Consider the following 24,814-nt stretch of genomic DNA (forward strand, 5'->3'; position numbering starts at 1 on the left):
CAAGGTAGATGTATTCCCCAGTTCTGAGTGTTGCTGTCACAATTTGGACACAACTAGAACATTTTCCATAGGAGTAGCTATTTAAATATGTGACTGCAATCAGGTGACTAAGACTCAAAATAGCAAACAGCAAAAAATACTTCCTGCTTCACCTTCTTTCTCTTCCTCTCTCTCTCTCACACACACAGACATACACACAGCCCCATATGAATCCAGTTAATTTGGCAAGTAAAATATAAGATGTGCACCATATCCTCCTAACCCAGACCGTATTAACTGAGGTTCTCAGAGTATCTCATCACCAGATCTTGATGACGGGTATATAAAATGAAGCAAGAGTCACCTTCACTTTTTAACTGTGAAGCATTTTCATAGATAGAAGACAAGAGACTGAGCAAGACTTCTAAGCAATCCCTGCCCTGTCCCTCAATCCACAGCCCTGAAAATCTGTGAGATTGGTTGTATTTAGAAAGCTGAGGCTGCTTGAGGGCTGGTGAGATAGCCATGAGCGGGTCAGGAGAGTTGCCCTAATCCTACTTTCATCACTAACTTGCAGAGTGATCTTGGACAAGTCACTTCCCTCCCTGAGCCTCATTTTCCCCATTTATAAATAGAAGAAGTTGGAAAAGTCCTTTTGAGCTAGTTTTATGAATTATGAAAAGGAACCTCTACCCTACCCTATCCTCCCAGGCTAAAGCGGGTCCCTGGGTTATATCCTTGGCAGTTTTCCTTGTTAGAACTTATCATTGTTACTTCTTCTTTTCAAAAAATCTATTTATTGGGGCTTCCCTGGTGGTCCAGTGGTTGAGAGTCTGCCTGCCGATGCAGGGAACACGGGTTCGTGCCCTGGTCCGGGAAGATCCCACATGCCACGGAGCGGCTAGGCCCGTGAGCCATGGCCGCTGAGCCTGCGCGTCCGGAGACGGTGCTCTGCAACGGGAGAGGCCACAACAGTGAGAGGCCCGCGTACCACAAAAAAAAAAAAAAAAAATCTATTTCTTTATCTCTATCAGTATTTGCCCTCTCCAAAAAACTTGAACTCCAGAAGAGCCGAGACTGTACTGTTCACCACTGTACTCGTATGTTTTAGCCTGTGTCTGGCACACATTAGGAACTCAATAAACATTTGTTGCCTGAAATGTTCCTAGCAAGCACTCATCCCCACCCCAGCCCTGCTGGTTTGGTACCAGAGAGCATTGGGGTTTCCTAACTGGTATCTGTGGGAATCTCTATGCTAACAAATGTGTGGGCTTTTCTGGTTGTTTTGTTGTTGTTGTCGACATTCCAAAGGGTCACTTTAGCGCCAACACTGAAGTGATTACAATGAGCCCCTGCTTCAAAAAAATTACCCCTGTCCTTTCCAGGGCCATGGCAGAAATGAGGCCAGAATCAAAAGTTGAGTCAGAATGAAGTCACTTGCTGCCCATAGTGTGACAGTGAGGATTAGCAAACCTTAATGTGGAAATTTTTTTCAAAGCTAAGAATTGTTAAGCATTGTGCAGTCAGCACTTCTTAGAGTGATTTATGGAGTTGAACCGCCTTTGATTTCCTTTTGTAAACCATCACTTGAGCTGTATTCATTCACTGGTTCGTTTGTTTGGACAGCATTTCTTTTTTAGGCTTTACCACATGCCAGACCTTGTGCAAAGCAAGGTGAGGGACGTAAAGATGGATGTGCACCAGAAGCCCGTGGCCAAGTAGAGGAAAGAGGATCTACCAAGAACTGCAAGGCTGACTCTAAGAGGTCAGTGTTTGTGAGCCTGTTTTTTTTTTTTTTTGCGGTACGTGGGCCCACTCACTGTTGTGGCCTCTCCCGTTGCGGAGTACAGGCTCCGGATGCGCAGTCTCAGCGGCCGTGGCTCACGGGCCCAGCCGCTCCGCGGCATGTGGGATCTTCGCGGACCGGGGCACGAACCCGCACCCCCTGCATCGGCAGGCGGACTCTCAACCACTGCGCCACCAGGGAAGCCCTTGTGAGCCTGTTTGATTAAAGTCTGTCTCTTGCTGCTAGACAGGAAGCCGCAGGAAGCCAGGGGATAGGGTTTTTGTCTTGTTCCATATTGAATCCCCAGTGCTGAATGGTGCTTGGTCTGTGGTAGGAACTCAATATATACTTGCAGAATGAGGGAAATAGTGTCATCTAAAAGAGATTAAGAAAATGTGCTGTGGGGATTGGAGAGGTAGAGATTAGTCTCAGCTGGGGACATCACATGATCAAAACTGAGAGGGACCATCAAGGTTAGGGTTAGTGTTCCCACTGCTGCTCTCAGGCCCATTTTACAAATGAGGAAACTGTCACAGAGGGGGAAAGGGATTTGCCCAGGGTCACACAGTGTTAAGGGCCGAATTTTGCCCCTTCACCCCCAATTCATATATTTAAGTCTTAACACCTAATACCTCAGAACGTGACTGAATTTGGAAGTAGGGTCTTTAAAGAAGAAAGTTAAAATGAGGTGATTTGGGGGCCCTAATCCATATGACTAGTGTCGTTATAAGAAGAGGAGATTAGGTCTCAGATAACATGCACAGAGGGAAGATGATGTGAAGACACAGGGAGAAGACGGCAAGCCAAGGAGAGAGGCATTAGAAGAAACAACCCTGCTGACACCTTGATCTTGGACGCTGGCCTTTAGAATTGTGAGAAAATAAATTTCTGTTGTTTAAGCCAGCCAGCCTGTGGTACTTTGTTATGGCAGCCCTAAGCCAACTAATAACACACAGTAAAGTTTGGACTAGAAGCCAGATCTGCTGAATCTCTCTCCTAAGCCCTTTACGTGACACCATCCAGATGGTCCATTGGTTACTCTCTCCAGCACCCACTACTGATGAGGATGGTGACGATGATGATAACAGCTAACCCACGGATACTGCCTGTCATGTACCACACACACTTCTCAGTACTTTACACACAATAGCTCATTTAGTTCTCCCAACAGCCCTGTGAAGTAAGCATTATTTATTGTCCCATTTTTTAAAAAAACTTATTTATTTTATTTATTTTTGGCTGCGTTGGGTCTTCGTTGCTGCGTGCAGGCTTTCTCTAGTTGCGGCGAGCAGGGGCTACTCTTCGTTTCGGTGCATGGGCTTCTCACTGCGGTGGTTTCTCTTGTTGTGGAGCACAGGCTCTAGGAGCACGGGCTTCAGTAGTGGTGGCTCGCGGACCCTAGAGCGCAGGCTCAGTAGTTGTGGTGCACGGCCTTAGTTGCTCCACGGCATGTGGGATCTGCCCAGAGCAGGGATCGAACCCCTGTCCCCTGCATTGGCAGGAGGGTTCTTTAACCACTGTGCTACCACGGAGGTCCCTATTTTCCCATTTTTACAGATGAGGAAACTGAAACACAAAGAGATTGAGCAACTTGCCCAAGAGCATATGACAACTCAGTGCTTGTACTGGGATTCTGGCCCAGGCAGTCTGCTCCAGGAACGTGCCCTCACCCATCTGGCTGTTCTCCAGTGTTATGTCTACATGCCAAGCCAGAGGCATTTTCAAAGATGAGAGGTAATGATGGCACTTTGAGGCCTCACTGGGTTTGCTTTCCTATAGCCATAAATTATGGATATACTCATCCCAATCTGAAGTGGCTCACTGGAAGCATAAAACAAGCAGAGGGAAGCAGGAGCCTTGCTAAAGAGTAGAGCATTAGGATTTATTTGTTCCAGAATCTTCTTATATGTTAGGACATCAGTGAGGAAACATTGAAATAGCAGATTTCAAGCCTCCCTCAAGCAAAAACATCTTCTTTTTTTTTTTTTTTTTTTTGCAGTACGCGGGCCTCTCACTGTTGTGGCCTCTCCCGTTGCGGAGCACAGGCTCCGGACGCGCAGGCTCGGTGGCCATGGCTCACGGGCCCAGCCGCTCCGTGGCATGTGGGATCCTCCCGGACCGGGGCACGAACCCGCGTCCCCTGCATCGGCAGGCGGACTCTCAACCACTGCACCACCAGAGACGCCCCACAAAAACATCTTCTAATTCAGTCCTTAAAAGTGAAACAACCAAACCACTTCAGCCAAAGCACTTTGCAGTAAGAGGCCTGGGTTTGAATCCTTTCTCAACCACTTACCAGCTGAGTGACTTGGGGTTTATGAAATCCATCTGAACCACAGTTTTTCCTTCTGGGAGATGGGGAAAATGACACCCATCTCACGGATTAGACATAATATATTCAAAAACATTGTCACAGGTGCCTATACATAGTAAGTGATCAATAAACAGAGCTCTTGTTAGCTAAGCAAAATGACCATACCTAAAGGCTCTCCTCTGTGAAGCCTTGCCCAGTGTCTCATCCTGTCTGTCCAAATTCATTGCTTGCTCTACTGGCTCTTGAGGGAAGTTGCTTGCACTTCTATTTGTCACTCAGTTTGTCCTTCCTTCCATCATAGAAGTTGATGACACACCTATCCATCTGTGCATCCACTCAGTAAAACTGTAGCATTTTTTTTATGTCCCAGTGCTGTGCCAGGCACTGGAAGTTCACAGGTGGATACAATAAGGTCCCACCCTTCAAGGCGTAGGGCTTTTGGGGCAACTCAGGGCTGGGTGTGCCCAATAGGCAGGGGTACTATAATAATAACAATAGAAGTTTACAATTATATTGTACTGAAGTATTCGTCATAGGAAAAACCAGCACTTTGTTCAATTTCTAGACATTTATTTTATGATCTAGAACTATTTTAATAGAATAAGGGAGTCATAATGTTTTCAATTCTTTTCCAATTTAACTTCCAAAGGTTTGCTTTGGCAACAGATACATTAAGGAATAAGTGCAAAGACTGTATTAAATGGTGGGCTAGAAAAAGCTCCAGTATTTTCTGGGGGCTGAGGTAGGAGAGCCCCATTGGCCCACTGGACTCCCCAAGGGCAGGAACCAAGCTTTCTCCTAGCTTCATAGCTGTCCTTCAAGCTGAACAGAGCTTAGATGCCACCTTTTTCAGGGCAGCCCAAAAAACGGCATGGAGAGTGCAGATGGGGGGCTCTTGCCCAATCCTCCTCTAGTCTGAGCGGTGGAACTCATATATTTTCTGGTTTGTGTGAGGAAACAGAACCCCAGATGGTGAAAGGGACTTGCCCAAGATCACAGGAACAGACAGTGGCAAATGTTTTAATAGTTAACATTTATTGATTCCTTCTTACGTCAAACATTGGCTAAGAGGCTTTACATGCTTTTTCTCATTTAATCCTTCTGACAATTCTGTGAAGTAGGTACCCTTATTTTCACCATTTCACAGATGAGGAAAATGGAGGTAAAGTAAGAGACTTTCACAAGGCCATCTAGCTATTACGCAGCCAAGTCCGGATTTGCACTCGGTAGATGGTGGTTGATGTTGGAATAACAGCCCGATCCTGGACCTGTACGAGGGGCAGGATGAAGCATGCGGACCGGTGGACACCTACCTGGGCGAGCAGTGCACAGTCTCGGCCAGCGACTGTTACCACCCGGCGTGGGTGGCTCGGGGACTGAGCCTCCGACTGGCTACGCCCAGCTAGCTTTCCTGGGGGCGCGAAAGTCCCGCCCCCAGCCGAGGAGAAGGCAGGGATTGGCTCTCTCGATGCCGATTGACGGCTCAGGGCTCGAGCGGCAGCCGCGGTGGAGGCGGGGCCACGAGCAGGAAGTGAGAGTGGAGGCGGCTCCAGACTGGCTGGTCAGCGGGCAGCTGCCGCCACTTTGGCGAGTCGCCGCCGCCACTGGGGAGATGGAGGGGCCGGGACTGGGCTCGCAGGTGAGTGCGGTTGGGCGCAGGCTGTCCCGGGGGCTCGGAGGGCGGCCGCGGCTGTGGAGAGAGGGAGGGCATGGGTGTTAGGTAGCTCCCAGAGGGGCCTCCGGGGGCAGAGGGGCCGGGTCCGGGGAGGAGGAAGCCTGGAAACACCGAGAATGATGCAGGGAATTCTCTCCGAGGCGACCGGGAAGAAAAGGCAAGGACAGGGATGAGTGCCATACCGGCCCTCCATCCACCTGCGGTCCGGGGCGCCCCGTGCCCGGCAGGGACCCATGCGGGCCCTGGGAGGGGAGGGTGGCGTTCCTGGGAGAGGTGTCAGGTGACACACCTGAGTTGGACCAGCCCGTTTTGACATTGGCCTGGAGTCTATGAGGTTCTAATCATTTCTTTTTCGGCCGGGGCGTCTGGGAACCCGCCTTCGCTCCTCCCAGCCCTGTTTTAGCTCTCGTTCCCACATCCTTGCTTACTCTTTGAAAGATTTGAGGCTGTTTGTTTAGGCTGGAGAAAGGCGGGGGGCGGGGGGCGGGGGCAGGAAAGGGAGGTACGTGATAGCTATCTGCAAAATCCCAAAGGACTCTGTTCTGTGGAGCAGGTCGTACTAGAAGCCAGATGTAGTTTCAGAAAACAGAAGGGGCCAGTGGGGAAAGTTACAGGAGATATATGTTAGCTCCAAGAAAACTAGATTTTTGTCCTTTTTGCTTATGGTCCCGACTGGCATATTATAGCTGTTTACTTAATTTTTGTTGAATACATGAAAAATATTCAGATTCAGCCAATGTTTAGTGAGTTCTTAGCATATGCCAAGTGCTTTTATATGCATTATTTAATTCCAGAATTGAACCATCCTTAAGAAGGTGATATCATCCCCATTTACAGATGAGAAAACCGAAGCTCTCTCCAGCAGCTGGGGTGAATTAGGTAGTAGATTTTCTGTCCCTAGTGGGATTCAAGCAGTTTGAGATGATTGGGTTAGTTGGCCTCTAAAAAAAGTCTTTTGCATGTTGAGTGTTCCCTCACAGTCCCCCTTTCCCTTCCTGCTTTCAGCAATCTGATGTAGGTTTAAGTGAGGAACAAGACAGGTGGGGAAGCTGTCGGGTGTTCTTGCATTTTGATAGAATAAAAAAGGTTTGCAAGCAGACCATATATTACAAAAGGGTGTAGAATCTTCACATGGAAACTATGTCTCATTTGTTGTTTGTTTTTTTCCCCTCAGAGTTTCAGGGAAATGTTGGTAGCAGTAATGATCATACCTTAATTACTGCCACTCATTTACAAAAGCCTTCAAGTGCTTGAAGTTCGTTACCTTGTTCTGCAGGGAAGATTGCCCTGCCCGAATTCCCTGCCAGATGGAGGGAGAGAATGATTCAGGGGTTGAAATTCAATGGGCCAAGGTAGAGAGATCATTGTTGTTGTTAATAATTATTGGTATTAACTTTTTCAATAATAGCAAAAGATTTTACCTATATAAGATGCTCTACAGTTTGCAAAATACTTCCCTATTGTTATTCCTCGCTGTGACCCTGTGAGGTGGGGAGGGGTTATTATTCCAGTTTTAGAGATAAGAATTGGGGTTCAAAAAACTGGAGTCATGGAGATCCCTGGTGGTCCAGTGGTTAGGACTCAGTGCTTTCACTGCTGTGGCCCGGGTTCAATCCCTGGTCGGGGAACTAAGATCCTGCAAGCTGTGTGATGTGGCCATAAAAAAAAAAAAAAACTTGGAGTCAGTTGTTAAAAGTCAAATAGCTGCTGAGAGAGCCAAGACTTCATTCGTTCTACCAGGTGTTAAGCACTGTTACAGGTGCTGGAGATAAATCAGTGAACAAAACAGATAAAAACATTCCTGCTCTGGTTGAATTTGGTTCCCCTGATTCCAGCTGATAGGTTTTTGCCAGAACTGTCTGGCCCCCAGTTTCCTCTCTGACCTCATTTTTTACTACTTTCTTGCTTGCTCAATCAACCACAGCTATGCTGGCCCCAAGGCCTTTGCACTTAGTATTCCCTCTATCTGGAGAACTCTTTCTTCATATAACCACATGGCTTACCCCCCCCACCTTTGTAAGGTCTTGACACAATCGTCACCTCAATGTGGTAGGCCTTCCCCATCACCACCACTACCAGCAACATTCCTTAACCTCCTTCCTTCCTTTATATTTCTTCTCGGCATTTAATACCATTAACATACTCTGTAAATAATTGTCCAGTGAATGAGCTTGGATACTTAGCTCTGTTAATACAGAATGCTTCTGTTAATACCATGAGAAATTTTAATGGCTATCTGTCAGATCTCTGTTTCTCTCTTTGTTTTATTTGATAATCTGTCAGGATTTTGACCCTCATCAGAGTTTAAATATGGTTTTCTAGATCTTGGTTTTCTCTTAAATTAATTAACTTTAACAGTACTTATTTACTATTTAGAAAATATAATTGGATTTAAGATATTTCCACGTGAGAAATATCTCTTATATCTTAAGTATGTTCCAGTCATCTATTGCTGTGTAACAAACCATCCCAAATCATAGTGGTGTAAACCAGCCATTGTCATGCTTACGGACTGTGCGTCAGGACTTTGGCCAGGGCAAAGCAGGGATAGTTTGTTTCTGCTCCACCATGTCCGGAGCCTCTGCTGGAAAGACTTGTCACCTGGGATGACTTGCTAGCTGGGGCTGGTAACATCTGATGGTTCCCTCACTCACATGTCTGGTGGTTGATGCTGACTTTGAGCAGGGACACCTACATGTGGCCTGGGCCTCTGGACAGCATGGTAGCTGGGTTCCAGGAGTGAGCATTTCAAGAGACAGAAAGAGGAAGCTGCCAGTTTCTGAGGCCTGAACCTGCAAACTGGCAGAGCATCACTTCTGTGGTATTTTATTAGTGAAGCAATCACTAATAAAACTCTTATGAGTTTGCTGGTGTCTTAAGAATTTGCTTGGTCTATTCTGTTACCTTAACATTGTAGGCAGCCATACATCAGTTACGCTTCCACTGCCACAAAGGGTGTTTGTTTATGCGGTGATGCCTTTACCAGTACACATGTCAATAATGGCTACTGTAACAGCTCCTCTTAGAACCATACAACATGGATTTGGAAAGAACTGTATAGCTATATTGACGTGCTCCTTTCATTTTACAAATGTAGAAACTGAAGCCAAAAATCGGGTAGATGATTAGCCACCATCATACAGCCGCTTGAAATCTGAGACTTGGGCCTTGTTCTCAAGGAGTTTACCTTTCACCATGGTAAAATGCAACAACTAGAGAGTACTTAGAAAAACAATTTCTTGATAACCAGAGAGTAATTTCTAAGAAGGATATAGTATCATGACAAACTTTGCTTTAATCTTTGTGATGGGAATGTATGGTGGTTTTCCTTAAAGATTTTTATGCGACTGTCTCTGAAGGTAACCTCCCCCAAAGCAGGTCATCTCCTTTCTCACCTGTAGCTCTTATGGCAGAATCCTGGGAGGGAGTGATATCTAGAGCAAAGGACATAGCTTAGAGCTGTGGCCGCTAAGCTTTTTTGATCATGTACTCCTATCAGTAAAGCAGTTTTGAGCTTGCACCCCTAGAGTAAAACCACAGTGTGACAAGTAGGATTTGAAATGTTCATTTTTGTAAAACGTCATGTATTGTGAGATTAAGGGAATGATGAGTGGCACGTGCCCTGCAAGCTGGCTGGGAGTTCAGGCCGCCAGCTGTGCAGTCCACATCATCCAGGTACCACTGACTGCAGTTTGTCGTCCATGATTGGCCATTGATCACTCTAACTTATGTGTTAATGGGGATGATTCCGTGTCATGTGGTTGGCTGGGACTTAAAAAGTTCAGCTCCCCTCTGTTTGATGTACCTGGGGGCTGGGGAAAGGAGCCAGTCTCTAAATTCATATTGTCATGGGGCATGTTATTGTAGGATTGGACAATGTGTTTCTAAATTGTATTCATGAGTGAATAGCTCAGTATATACTCATGGTAAGGTTTTGAATTAAAGATAGTAAATGTAAGTCTGCTTCAAATCAGCCTTCTTGATAATTTGTAATTTTTTTTGGAGGGAGGCTGGCTTTTTGTTAGATCAGCTTAGATTGTCTTTGTTTCTACTTTATGTGGCCAGTAAAGAGCACCTGCTATGAGAAGTGTCAGCTCTGCCATTTTCTTGTTTGCTTGTACTTTTACTATTGTTATTATTTCAGTTCGTGGCTTCTTTGTAGTAGGAATCAGTTTAAGCCACTTGCTCATTTTGGGAGGGGTAACTTTAAAATTAGTAAGTAGTTAAAATGAGATACTATACCTTGAAAATTACTTAGCCTGATGTATACTGCAAAATGTTGAAGGTCCCACTGTAACCCCTCTGGGTGTGGACTTTTACTCTGTCCCCAAGTTACCTTGTAAACAGACCATGAGGAGTGACCTATTTGATATACAGATTAAGTGAGGCTGCCAGGGCTACGAATTCAGAAATCTTTTTTTTTTTTAATAAATTCATTTATTTATTTATTTTTGGCTCTGTTGGGTCTTTGTTGCTGCGTGGTCTTTTCTCTAGTTGTGGCGAGCAGGGGGTACTCTTTGTTGCGGTGTGTGGGCTTCTCATTGCGGTGGCTTCTGTTGTTGCGGAGCTCGGGCTCTAGGCATGTGGGCTTCAGTAGTTGTGGCACGTGGGCTCGGCAGTTGTGGCTCGCGGGCTCTAGAGCGCAGGCCCAGTAGTTGTGGTGCGAGGGCTTAGTTGCTCCACGGCATGTGGGATCTTCCCGGAGCAGGACTCTAACCGGTGTCCCCTGCGTTGGCAGGCGGATTCTTAACCACTGCGCCACCAGGGAAGCCCCCAGAATTCATAAATCTTAAAGAAGCCAAATGTATAAATTTTTGTGCATTCCCGTCCTCTTTTTTTTTTAAAAAAAGGAAAAGTCATTATAACAGCTTTAACATTTTCTTCCGTTACCTAATGGGTCACTGCGTGTTTGGCCTCGAGTGCACTTGCCTCACTTTGGAGACCATTGACTTTGAAAACAGGCTTTGAGTTTATATAATCATTTTTAGGTTTTACTCTGATCTGGATTTGGACAAAAAATGATGACGTGAACAGAAAGTACCTCTTGTTCTCTCGTCTTTGTCACCCATTTTTGCCATTTAATCACATACTGCTTCCATTATCACTTTATCGCTCTTTGTCTCTGACTTAGCTGCCCAATTAGACTTAAACTCCTGGAGGATATGTACCCACATCTTCTGTTTTCCTAGCATAATGCTTTGCACATCATAAATACACAGTAATTAATTGCTGAATAAATAAATGCTTTTAATAAATAAATGCTCTTTACATTGAAATGTGTAATCCACCTCAACTTTCTGCATGAAAAGTGAAGCTGATGTCCTTCATGCCTTAAGGCATAATGAGAAGCAATAAATTTGTATCTGTATAATATGTGACATTTATTTGTGATGAAAAGTCTGTATATAAACAAAGTCTTGATCTTCCTAATATATAAATGGAAACTGATAGACAATCCACTAGAAAAACAGTAGACTATGAAAAGGCAACCCACAAAAGAGAAAGTATGAGAGCCAATAAAGAACAATCAAACTCAGATTCATTAGCAACTAGGGGCATGCAAATGTAAAGCAAGATGCCATTTTTTTAGCCATCAGATTGGCAAGATTGTAAAAAGATTGATAATATTCACTTAGGAGGTTTGTAGGGAAAAAGAACACTGACATACTTGCCTGTTGGGAGTGTGAATTAGGGAAGGTCAGTATCTGTTTATGTTTAAAATACACATATTTTTTGACCCAGTAGTCCTGTGTTGGGGAATTGGTGTTATAGAATGTACAGGATGTTAATTATAGGGTTGTTTAGAGAGTGAATGCTGAAATCAACCTGCATGTCTAACAATAGGGAAATGATTGAATAAATTATGCTAGATCTATACAGTGGAATAGTATTCAGCTATTACTTGTTACTGACCTACAGCACTGTACATGATATATTGTTAGGTGAGACAGGCAAGTTGATGAATAATTATATAATTGGATCCCATGTTTGGGGATAAATTTTGTTAACTATAAGAAGAAAATGATAAAAACCTATGTATCCTGTATAATGTTATATATGTTAAAGTATATACACATAGTGAGGAAGGATACACCAAACTGTTAACAATAGTATCTCTGTTGGTACAAGATTGGAAGGGAAAGAGTCCAGATTATCAACTCTTTATTCACTTTGGTATTGCTGGTGTTTTTTTTTGTTTTGTTTTGTTTTGTTTTTAATTTTTTTTTTTTTTTTTGATGATGAGAAACAATGCCGTATTTTATTTTATCTTTTTTTTTTTTTGCGGTGCGGGCCTCTCACTGTTGTGGCCTCTCCCGTTGCGGAGCACAGGCTCCGGACGCGCAGGCTCAGCGGCCATGGCTCACGGGCCCAGCCGCTTTGCGGCATGTGGGATCTTCCCGGACTGGGGCACGAACCCGTGTCCCCTGCATCGGCAGGTGGACGCTCAACCACTGCGCCATCAGGGAAGCCCTGCTGGTGTTTTAAACTGAAAGTTTAAAAATTTTGTAATTTAAAAAGTCTAAGTTTTATATGAAAAGCAGACTGATTTCTCTGTCAGTTTTAGCTAAATCTGCTGTTTATTGACGCTGGAGAAATTCTGAGTATAGTATATTCAGCTCTTTCCTTGACCCCTTGTCTTCTTCCATTTAGATGTAATTATAGTTACTGTGATATGGTGAAAAGTAATGTTCTTATTTATGTTTTAATCTAACTACCTATATGTTTATTATTTAGCTGTGTGTTTGTGTGTGTAAAATAAGAGTGTCATGCAGTGAGGTTGAATTTACCAGATAAATCGGAACTTATGTATTCAAAAAAGCATTTGTGGTTCTAGCTCTGGGTAAGATGGAGTAAAGCACACTCTACCCTGTCTGTCCCACTGAATGCACTAGATAGAAAGCTATTTAAGGATTCCCAAAAGAAAATTTTAGTGGGTAGGGTGGGGGGAAAAAACCAGAATTCAAAAAACCACTGAACCAGGAACTAATTTACGTTTTTCCCATCTGGGTCCCCTCCTCTCTTCCACCGCCTTCTCCCTGGACTTGAACCCTGGAAGTGAGCATCCCTGCAGAGAGAGAGCACTTCTGGAAAAGCCCTCTAGTTCAGGTTCAGGGAGCAGGAAAGCTGACACCTGGCAGCACAGGCACTGAAACTCTGAGGCAGGAGGACTTCCTCTCTGAACAGAGGAGTTGTAGTCCCAAGACAGTTCTTAGAGGTGACACCTGAAGCATGATCCATAAAAGAAAAAAATTGATACATTATACTGTATCAAAATTAAAAATTTTTGTTCTATGAAAGAGATGTAAGAAATGGGAAGGTAAGCTACAGACTGGGAGAACATATTTACAAATCACATATCTGACAAAGGACTTATGTCTAGCATGTGTGATACAAGGAACTCTCAAAACTTAGCAGTAAGAAAATAAATAGCCCAATTAAAAATGGGTAAAAAGACTTAGACAATTCACCAAAGAAGATATACAGATAGCAGATAGCACATGAAATGACACTCAGCCCCATTAGCCATTAGGGATATGCAAATTGAGACCATGATGAGACACTACTACACATCTATTATACTGACAGTATCAAGTGCCAGAGAGGATGCAGAGCAATTGGAGCTCTCATACGTTGCTAATGGCAATGCAGAGTGGTACAGCTACTCTGGAAAACAGTTTGGCCATTTCTTATAAACTTAACATCTACTTACCAGAGGGCCAAGCAGTCTCACTCTTAGAGAAGCAAGAACATATGTTCACACAAAATGAATGTTTATACAGCTCCATTTATAATTGCCAAAAGCTGGAAACAACCCACGTGAGTGGTTTGAATGGATAAACGGTGATACATTCATATAATGGAATACTTTATAGCAAGGAAGGAACTATTAATAACATATAGCATTACGCTGAGTGAAAGAAGCCAGTCTTAGATTATGTTCTGTCTAATTCCATTGTATGACATTCTGGGAAAGGTAAAACTAGTGATGAAGGACATGTCTGTGGTTGCCAGGAGTTGAGGTAGGGAGAGGGTGTGGCTAAAAAGGAATATCCTGAGGGAGTTTTTTGAGGTGTTGGAACTGTTCTGGATCCTGATTGCGGTAGTGGTTACAATTTACAGAACTATATACCAAAAAGTCAATTTAACTGTAAGGTAACTTAGAACAAAAGGATTTGCTCCTTCAGAGTAACCTGTTGAGGGGTTATGGACTTACTTCAGTAAAACTACTATTTGTTAAATCTTTTTTGGAATTCCTGGAGAATTGATGTAGGCACATCATTTCAAGTATCTTCAATTTTCTATTTTTAATATGTATTCATCCTTTGAGAATTTTTTTAAACAATGAAAAGTTGGTCAGAGAGACAGTTGTGGTGAATAAGGGGGATAAAAGCCAGGTAACAACTTTATGGTAAAGAACAAGATGGGATTATAAAATAGTAAGCCAGTTTTGATCTCTAGGAATGATTTGCTAGATATTTGATGTGAACCTCCACCTTAAATGCAACTAAAAATGCTGGACACAGTATAAAATCTTAAGTGTTTTATATTTTTGATGCTATTGTAAATTTTAAAAAAGATTCCTGAGGATTTTCTGTGTACAGGATCATGCTGTCTGCAAATGAAGGTGGATTTGCTTCTTTCCTAATCTGTATGCACTTTTCTTTCCCTTACTCTATTATTGTGTCTAGGTCTTCAGTACATTGTTGATTAGAAGTGGTGATAGTGGGCATCCTTGCTTTGTTTCAGTCTTTAGAGTTCAAGCATTCAGTCTTTTACCATTGACTGTATGGTAGCTGTAGATTTTTTTAAAATGCTCCTGATTAGGTTGAGGAAGTTCCCCTCTTTCCCTAGTGTGCTAAGCGTTTTTATTATGCATGGGTGTTGAATTCTGTCAAATACTTATTCTACTGAAATGAGTATATTTATTTTGTTAATATGGTGAATTGCACTGATTTCTTTTGAAATGTTTAAGCTTGGTTGTAATGTATATTATCCTTTTTATATATTACTGAATACAGTTTTGTTAATATTTCATTTAGAATCTTTTCATCTGTGTTCATGAAGGATATTGAGTCTATAGTTTTCTTTACTGCTTATGTCTGTTGGTTTTAGTATCAGGATAATGCTGCCTCCTAAAATGAGCTGGGAAGCAGTCCCTCTGTATTCTGAAGGAGTTGGTATCATTTCTTCCTTGAGTGTTTTCATAGACTATGCCAGTTAAAAGTCATGTGGGCCTGGAGTTGTTTTGTTTTGTTTAATGGGAAGTTTTAAAATTATGAACTCAATTTCTTTAATAGATAGAGTGCTACTCATTTCTTTTTAAGTCCATTTTGATAACTTGTGTCTTTCGAGATATTTTATGCATTTCACCTAGGTTGTTGAATTTAGTGGCATAAAGATGTTCACAGAAGCCCCTTATTACCCTTTTAATATTTGCAGAATCTTATAATGATGTCCCCTTTTTTAAACTTGCTATTTGTCATTGACATCTTTTTTCTTGATCGGTCTGACTAGAGCTTTATCAATTTTATTGATTTATTCTTTCCAAAGAACCAGCTTTTGGTTTCAGTGATTTTCTGCATTTTTTTCTTTTTTATATTTCATGGATTTCCCTATCTTTATTGTTTCCTTCATTCTGTCTACTTAGAATTTAATTTTTTTTTCTCTAGATCCTTAAGATGAAAGCTTAGATCATTTATTTTAGTTTCTTCTTTTTTCCTGTTATAAGCATTTAAAGCTAAAAATTCACTGTATTTAGAAAAGTGTTGTTTTGTTTCCAAATATTTGAGAATATTCCACATATCGTTTGGTTATTGATTTTTTTAAAACATCTTTATTGGAGTATAATTGCTTTACAATGTTGTGTTAGTTTCTGCTGTATAACAAAGTGAATCAGCTATATTTATACATTTATCCCCATATCCCTTTGCTCTTGCATCTCCCTCCCACCCTCCCTATCCCACCCCTCTAGGTAGTCACAAAGCACAGAGCTGATCTCCCTGTGTGATGCAGCTGCTTCCCACTAGCTATCTATTTTACATTTGGCAGTGTATATATGTCAGTGCTACTCTTTCACTTCGTCCTAGCTTCCCTTCCCCCCCCCCCCGTGTCCTCAAGTCCATTCTCTACGTCTGCGTCTTTATTCCTGTCCTGCCCCTAGGTTCATCAGAACCTTTTTTTTTTTTAGATTCCATATATATACATTAGCATACAGTATTTATTTTTCTCTTTCTGACTTACTTCACTCTGTGTGACATGCTAGGTCCATCTGCCTCACTACAAGTAACTCAATTTCATTTCTTTTTATGGCTGAGTAATATTCCATTGTATATATGTGCCATATCTTCTTTATCCATTCATCTGTCGATGGACACATAGGCTGCTTCCATGTCCTGGCTATTGTAAATAGAGCTGCAGTGAACATTGTGGTATGTGACTCTTTTTGAATTATGGTTTTCTCAGAGTATATGCCCAGTAGTGGGATTGCTGGGTCGTATGGTAGTTCTACTTTTAGTTTTTTAAGGAAACTCCATATTGTTCTCCATAGGGAGGACAATTTACATTTCCACCAACAGTGCAAGAGGGTTCCCTTTGCTCCACACCCTCTTCAGCATTTATTGTGTGTAGATTTTTTGATGATGGCCATTCTGACCAGTGTGAGGTGATACCTCATAGTGGTTTTGATTTGCATTTCTCTAATGATTTGTGATGTTGAGCATCCTTTCATGTGTTTGTTGGCAATCTGTATGTCTTCTTTGGAGAAATGTCTATTTAGGTCTTCTGCCCATTTTTGGATTCGGTTTTTTTGTTTTTTTGATATTGAGCTGCATGAGCTGCTTGTATATTTTGGAGATTAATCCTTTGTCAGTTCCTTTGTTTGCAGATATTTTCTCCCATTCTGAGGGTTGTCTTTTGGTCTTGTTTATGGTTTCCTTTGCTATGCAAAAGCTTGTTTCATTAGGTTCCATTTTTAAATTTTTGTTTTTATTTGCATTTCTCTAGGAGGTGGGTCAAAAAGGATCTTGCTGTGATTTATGTCATGGAGTGTTGTGCCTATGTTTTCCTCTAAGAGTTTGATAGTGTCTGGCCTTACATTTAGTTCTTTAATCCATTTTGGGTTTATTTTTGTGTATGGTGTTAGGGAGTGTTCTAATTTCATTCTTTTACATGTAGCTGTCCAGTTTTCCCAGCACCACCTATTGAAGAGGCTGTCTTTTCTCCATTGTATATTCTTGCCTCCTTTATCAAAGATAAGGTGACCATATGTGTGTGGGTTTATCTCTGGGCTTTCTATCCTGTTCCATTGATCTGTCTTTCTGTTTTTGTGCCAGTACCATACTGTCTTGATTACTGTAGCTTTGTAGTATAGTCTGAAGTCAGGGAGCCTGATTCCTCCAGCTGCATTTTTCTTTCTCAAGATTGCTTTGGCTATTTGGGGTCCTTTGTGATTCCATACAAATTGTGAAATTTTTTGTTCTAGTTCTATGAAAAATGCCATTGGTAGTTTGATAGAGATTGCATTGAATCTGTAGATTGCTTTGGGGAGTATAGTCATTTTCACAATATTGATTCTTCCAATCCAAGAACATGGTATATCTCTCCATCTGTTGGTGTCATCTTTAATTTCTTTCATCAGTGTCTTATAGTTTCCTGCATACAGGTCTTTTGTCTCCCTAGGTAAGTTTATTCCTAGCTATTTTATTCTTTCTGTTGCAGTGGTAAATGGGAGTGTTTCTTTAATTTCTCTTTCAGATTTTTTGTCCTTAGTGTATAGGAATGCAAAAGATTTCTGTGCATTACTTTTGTATCCTGCTACTTTACCAGGTTCATTAGATAGCTATAGTAGTTTTCTGGTAGCATCGTTAGGATTCTCTACGTATAGTATCATGTCATCTGCAAACAGTGACAGTTTTACTTCTTTTCCAATTTGGATTACTTTTCTTTTTCTTCTCTGATTGCCATGGCTAAAACTTCCAAAAACTATTTTGAATACTAGTGGTGAGAGTAGGCAACCTTGACTTGTTCCTGATCTTAGAGGAAATGGTTTCAGTTTTTCACCATTGAGAATGATGTTGGCTGTGGGTTTGTCATATGTGGCCTTTATTATGTTGATGTAGGTTCCCTCTATGCCTACTTTCTGGAGAGTTTTTATCATCAATGGGTGTTGAATTTTGTCAAAAGCTTTTTCTGCATCTATTGAGATGATCATATGGCTTTTATCCTTCAGTTTGTTAATATGGTGTATCACATTGATTGATTTGTGTATATTGAAGAATCCTTGCATTGCCGGGTTAAACCCCACTTGATCATGGCGTATGATCCTTTTAATGTGCTCTGGATTCTGTTTGCTAGTATTTTATTAAGGATTTTTGCATCTATGTTAATCAGTGATATTGGCCTGTAGGTTTCTTTTTTTGTGACATCTTTGTCTGGTTTTGGTCTCCGGGTGATGGTGGCCTCGTAGAATGAGTTTGGGAGTGTTCCTCCCTCCACTACATTTTGGAAGAGTTTGAGAAGGGTAGGTGTTAGCTCTTCTCTTTGATAGACTTCACCTGTGAAGCCATCTCATCCTGGGCTTTTGTTTGTTGGAAGATTTCTATTCTCAGTTTCAATTTCAGTGCTTGTGATAGGTCTGTTCATATTTTCTGTTTTTTTCCTGGTTCAGTCTTGGAGGGTTGTACTTTTCTAAGAATTTGTCCATTTCTTCCAGGTGGTCCATTTTATTGGCACATAGTTGCTTGTAGTAATCTCTTGATTTTTAATTGAATTCCATTTGTGGTCAGAGAACATACTCTGTATGAATTCAACCCATTTAAGGTTGTTGAGGCTTGTTTTATGGCCCAATGTATTATCTGTCTTGCTGAGTGTTAAATGTGTACTTGAAACAATATCTTTTCTCTTGTTGGATGTAATTTTATGAAAATGTCAGCTGGATCCAGTTGGTGGATAGTGTTAAGTGTTCTCTGTCCTTTTCTGATTTCTCTCCTCTTCTCTATGCAGTGTGGTTTTCTGTTTACTCATTCCATCAGTTGCTGAAAGAAGTATTAAAATATTCAACTTTAATTGTGAATCTTTCTATTTTTCTTTTTTGCTTCATGAATTTTAAAGTTCCTTTTGGGTGCATATGTATTTAAGATTGTTATGTCTTTTTTTCCTTAAGTCACTTAAAACTTTATTTATTTATTTTCTTTATTTTTCTGGCTGCATCGGGTCTTAGTTGTGGCATGCAGGATCTTTGTTGCGGTACGTGGGCTTCTGTCTAGTTGTGGCGTGCAGGTTTTCTCTTTAGTTGTGGCTCCAGAGCACGTGGGCTCTGTAGTTTGTGGCATGTGGGCTCTCTCTTTGAGATGCGTGAGCTCAGTAGTTGTGGCGCGTGGGCTTAGTTGCCCTGCGGAATGTGGGATTTTAGTTTCCTGACCAGGGATCGAACCCATGTCCCCTTAATTGGAAGCCAGATTCTTTACCACTGGACCACCAGGAAGTCCCTGTTATGCTTCTTAATAAATTGGCTTCTTTAATATTTTGCAGTGTCCCTCCTCATCTCTGGTAATATTTCTTGTGCGGATGTCTACTTTGTCTTATACTAATATAACCACTACATTCCTTATGCTTAGTATTCCTTTATGCATGGTATATATTTTTCTGTCCTTTTACTTTTAACTTATGTATGTTTTTATATTTAAAGTAGGTTTCTTGTAGACAATATGTAGTTTTTTAAAAAAAATCCAATCTAACAAACTCTGTCTTTCATTTGGTTTTCTTTAGACCATTTGTATTTAATGTGATTATCAATATAGTTAAGTATAAATATATTATCTTGTATGTTTTTTCCTTCTCTGTTTTTGTTCATTTTTTCCCTACTTTTCCTGCATTTAAAAGAATATTAATTGAGTGTCTTTTAAGTGTTTTATTTTATCTCTGCTATTGGCTTATTATATGACTTTTATTTGTTTAGAGATTGCTCTTGGGTTAACATTATACACGTTAACTTATCGCTGTCTTTCTGCAAATACTGTTATAACATCTCTTATGACAGTGTATTTCTGTTTCTCTATTATCATCAAGGAATTAAAAAATGTAAAAAAGTGTGTTACATTTACCCACATAATTATACATATTTACCCATGTAGTTCTATCACTCTTTATTCCTTTGTGTTGGTTCAGATTTCCATCTGTTATGATTTTCCTTTAGCCTGAAGAACGTCCTGTATCATTTCTTGTAGCATTAGGTCTGTTGGCAGTTTTCTTAGCTTTTGTTTGTTTGAAAAAAGTGTATATTTCACCCCTATTTTTCAAGAATATTTTTGTTGGTGTTTCCAGGTTTAGTTTTTTCTTTCACCTTTTTTAAACTGTTTTACTTTTGTCTTCTGGCTGGTACTTACTGATAAGAAGTCTGAATTCATTCTTATCTTTGTTTTTTTGAACATAATATGTCTTTTTCCTTTGGCTGCTCTTTTTATCATTGGTTTCAAGTGATTATTATATGCCTTGGTGTAATATTATGAGGTTGGTTCTGCTTGGGTTTGTTGAGCTTGTAGGAGCTGTGTGTTTATAATTTTCACCAAATTTGGAAGATTTTTGTCTATTGTTTAGTCAAATATTTAAAACTATTTCCTCTTCCTCTTCTGGGACTCCAGTTATACATATTCAAGAACTTGATTCATTGGGAGGTATCCTTAGGGTGTGTCTACCACGACTCCCTGAAGCAGAGGCCTACTGTCAATACCCATGACCCTCCACCTACTAAAAGTAGCAAAATCCATTGGTGCTTTTGCAGATGACCTTTGTTTTATGACAAAATATATAATTTGGAATTTTCTAATATTAAGCTTCTAATCCTAGTGGGTAGAATTAAAATGAAAATCTTCTGTAAGATATACCTCTAAGACTGAAAAAATAATCTTTTAATTAATAGATATTGTTGATAGTACCAAGTGCTTCATGATGTAATTGAATGTGACATTAATTCTCTTACTGAACCTTGTCAAATTACTCTTACTCTTCAGTGCAGGAATCACAGCCACAGCCCCCACCCTCCAGGATTTGGTCGACACGAAGTCTGTGCACATGAAAACAAAGAACTTGCCAAGGCGAGAGAAGCTCTTCCTCTTATAGAGGATTCTAGTAACTGTGACATTGTAAAAGCTACTCAGTAAGTCTTCCCAATGTTTTGTTTTATCCTTAGGTTCTGTTGAATTGTTATAATGACGCATGTGTGGTTCATGGCACTCCAGTGTACACCTTCCTCCCTTCATTCTCCAGTGATAGTATGTTTGTCATACCAACATCAGAGCATTTAATACAGTACAGCTTAGCTGTTAATTATTAGTCTCTCCCATTAGATCCTGAGCAACTTCTGAGCAAAAGCATGTCTTTTTCATCTTTGTAACCCCAGTACTTTTACAGTTTCTGTCTTCTATTAAGTGCCCAATAAATGTTTGTTGATTGAATGAATGGTTTTAAATGACACTAAAACTAGACCCTGAGTTTGAAACACAAATCTGAATCTTTTAAAATGTACTACAACCTAAATATGAAGATGGGATAGAAAAATATCAACTCACACATTGGTGTGTAGTTTAAACATTTATTTATTGAGTACTTTCTATGTACCTGTTGTTCTGGGTGCACTAGAAAAAAGTCAGTAAAATAGAAGTAGGTTTTCTGACCACTTGAAACTATAGTCGGTTATTTTGCTTGCACTGAAAATGAAATATGTTTTGAAAGTTTCCCCTTAAGATCTCCATTTGTGGGTTTTTGCATTAAACCATTTCCAACGTTTTCACCCTTGTGGATCTCATTGATTGTTAACATCTACTCCACCTCTTGCCATTGAATATATTTTGAAATATTTTATCTGTCAGATTATGTGAATTAGTAATCCATTTTCTTAGTAATCAAATATAAGCCTGCCCATCAGAGCTTCTAATCTGCATGAAAGAAACTAATGTTACTGTACTAACTTGATATAATTTCTGTCAAAAGCAAAGATGTTTGGTGATTAGTTAACCTGTTTGGCTTTAATGTAGACTCATGTGTTGCTTATGTTAGTTAAAAAGTTATTGACAATTATTTGAATATTCTAATTACTAATTTTATGAACTCTGGAGGCTCTGGGAACCACTACTTTAGGTGAATATTGTTTGATATTGTTTGTATTATTATATTTATATGAATATGAGGGTGGTCTTAAGGTAAATAGGTATTTGCTTTAATTAAAATGGAAATATTTAAATGTTTCTCTGCAACCAATAAAGCTCTGTAATGATAAGTGTGAGAAATTAGGCTGTATTCACAGGGAATATCAATAAAAACTCACGTTTTGTATATTTCCCCAAATTTTCTTCAGGTCTTGGACTTTAAGTGGTTGTGAGAATATATTTAGGTAGTATTTGGGAAGGGTGAAAGAGAGCCAGCTAGGATAGGTGTTTTTGTATTTTCTAAACCACCAAAATCCTAATTATTGTGTACTTTTTATATTTCTCGTGTAAAGGGAGTATTTCTTTTCCAGTAAAATGTTAAAGTTGATATTTAAAAGATGGAGAATATAAATATTGGGTCAGAAAGTTCATTCGGGTTTTTCTGTAACATCATACAAACTTTTTGGCCACCCCAATACATATGTATCATTATCAACAATTCATTCTCTTATTAATATTTTCACTTAGCATTGTCAAATGGGTACCTCCATCTTTTAAAAAATGCCATAAAGACAGACAGGCGCACACACACGTTTTGGTGAGGCAGAGGTTATTTAACAGTGTAGGAAATAGAGACAATTCTGCCATTTTGTTTGATTTTGATCCTTGAAGACATATCGAAACTTTCAGGTCCCTCTAAATAGAAGTAAGTTTCAGAGAAAGTGCTAAATGGTCTGGTGGGTCTTAATAGTTTCTGTGGAAAAGAAATTGTGCTAATGAATGATTTTTAAAATTATTTTAGCATTAAAAAGGAGGTATTTCTCTCCTGTTTTTCATTCTGATAGTGAGTCAGTTAAATAACTCTCTTAAATATCCCTTCAGTCTGTCCCTCCTTTTACATTCCTGTTGCCTCTTTTTCTTTAGGCTCCCATTGCTCCTCTCCTGTCTCTGTTGTAAGATCCTCTAAACTGGTCTCTCAGTCTTGGCCTTGAATTAGCTTCCATACTGCCACTAATGTGATCTTCTTACAGCCCAAAGTCTGAGTGCTTTCCTCTTTAAAACCTTCAGTGGCTTCCCCTTGCACTCTAAAGTCTAAATTTCAAAGCATGGCAGAGAGGGTTCATGCAGTCTTTGCCTACCTCTCCTAGCCTCATCTCTTGCCATTGCCTTTCTTATGCTAATGCTTCTGTGGTGCTAAATTGCTTATATTTCTCCAAACATCCACGCAGTTTTATATCTCTGGTTTTCGTACGTGCTATTCCTTCTGCCTGAAATGTCTTCCCTTCACCCTATAAAACATAGCTTGTATATCAGGTTCCATCTCCTTCAGGAAGGGCTAATCATTCCTTCCTTTTCTATACCTATACTGTGTGCATATTTTATTGTTGAATTTATCCCATTTCAAGTTTGCTTTTAGTCTCTCTCCCTTATTGTGAGGTCATTGCTTGGACTTGGTTTGATTCAGGGATAAGATTGTCATACAGAATCAACACCATGTATTCCTGGTGCATTCCTGGTGGAAAATCAAATGAAATTTATTGAAAGAGGGCAAATGTGAATGTTAAAGTTTATTTAAGAAAATCAAGTTCAGCTCCAAATGGATTAATCTGATCATTCAATAGCCAGGTTTACTTTTGTTGTTTGGCTTTATAATCTGTCCTCTTTGGGAATATCTTTGTTAATTATTGTATTTCTATGTTGGCTGAAAGACAGGTGGGATAAAGACATGGTAAAAGGAAGAAATTTTGATATTTGAAATTATTTTAATGGTATCAATTATGCATTTTCTTATTTCAGATATGGGATTTTTGAACGATGTAAAGAGTTGGTGGAAGCAGGATATGATGTCAGGCAACCAGACAAAGAAAATGTGTCGCTTCTTCATTGGGCTGCTATTAACAACAGGCTGGATCTTGTAAAGTAAGATGGGATATATTAGTTGAACCATCTCTAATCCTTTACTGTAAATGAATATTTGAAACTTTGTGCCATGCACATTGGTTATCATAGTATTGAAAAGGACCTCAGAGATCGTCTGGAGCAGGACTCTCACTGGCCCCAAAAGGAAAATTAAAAATAAAGCCACAGGGGACATCCCTGGTGGTGCAGTGGTTAAGAATCCGCCTGCCAATGCAGGGGACAGGGGTTCGAGCCCTGGTCCGGGAAGATCCCACATGCTGCAGAGCAACTAAGCCCGTGCGCCACAACTACTGAGCCTGTGCTCTAGAGCCCGCGAGCCATAACTGCTGAGCCCGCGCGCCACAGCTAATGAATCCCGCGTGCCTAGAGCCCGTGCCCTACAACAGGAGAAGCCACTGCAATGAGAAGCCCACGCACCACAACGAAGAGTAGGCCCCGCTCGTCACATCTAGAGAAAGCCCGCGCGCAGCAACAAAGACCCAATGAAGCCAGAGAGAGAGAGCCACAGAGACCCATCATAAAGATAGAGTTCAGGCAATGAAATTGAACACTTTTTGAAAAGGGAAAGCATACCACATTTTCCAGGATAGAACAGATAGTTTCATCTAGTTTAGAAGAATCACTGAAATATTTTATGTTGTAATAACGCCAGGCGGAATGGTTAGGTAGGGGAATAATTTAACTTTAAAAACAAAATTAAATATGGAATACATTTTAAAGTAGGTATGTGTGGGATTGTATAAAATAGTTCCCCTTCATAAAGCACTACTGCCTACCCATTGTTTTTGTTTTTTCTTTGTTTTATACCTTAGCATGTAAAATGTGTATGTATGTGAATGTGTATATGTTTTGTATTATACGTACTTAAAATTCTCGAGGTTTAAAAAAGTAGAAATATACTAAAGTTTAGAATAAACAGATATACAGATATACTCACAAGCAAACTCCTTTTCTGTGGAAATAAACTGATGTATTGTTTAGATAATATATATGAAGCA

At 40.4% G+C, this 24,814-nt stretch overlaps 1 protein-coding gene across 3 annotated transcripts in view; it reads left to right on the forward strand.

The window, feature by feature from the left end:
• Window positions 1–5,622: 5,622 nt before the first annotated feature.
• The window catches only part of ZDHHC13 (zinc finger DHHC-type palmitoyltransferase 13), a 48,596-nt gene continuing 29,404 nt past the window's right edge, over window positions 5,623–24,814 (forward strand). The window contains exons 1-3 of one of the 3 annotated variants that reach the window (XM_032640899.1): window positions 5,623–5,718; window positions 20,763–20,908; window positions 23,694–23,816. In XM_032640899.1, the coding sequence (XP_032496790.1) occupies window positions 5,692–5,718; window positions 20,763–20,908; window positions 23,694–23,816 (296 nt within the window). In that variant the 5' untranslated portion in view covers window positions 5,623–5,691. Of the gene's footprint in view, window positions 5,719–6,978; window positions 7,107–20,762; window positions 20,909–23,693; window positions 23,817–24,814 lie in introns of those variants that run through there. The other 2 variants (XM_032640900.1, XM_032640898.1) reach the window with 2 other exon arrangements.

This window comes from Phocoena sinus, chromosome 8 (assembly GCF_008692025.1).
Source record: "Phocoena sinus isolate mPhoSin1 chromosome 8, mPhoSin1.pri, whole genome shotgun sequence".
In the NCBI taxonomy this organism is placed as follows: Eukaryota; Metazoa; Chordata; class Mammalia; order Artiodactyla; family Phocoenidae; genus Phocoena; species Phocoena sinus.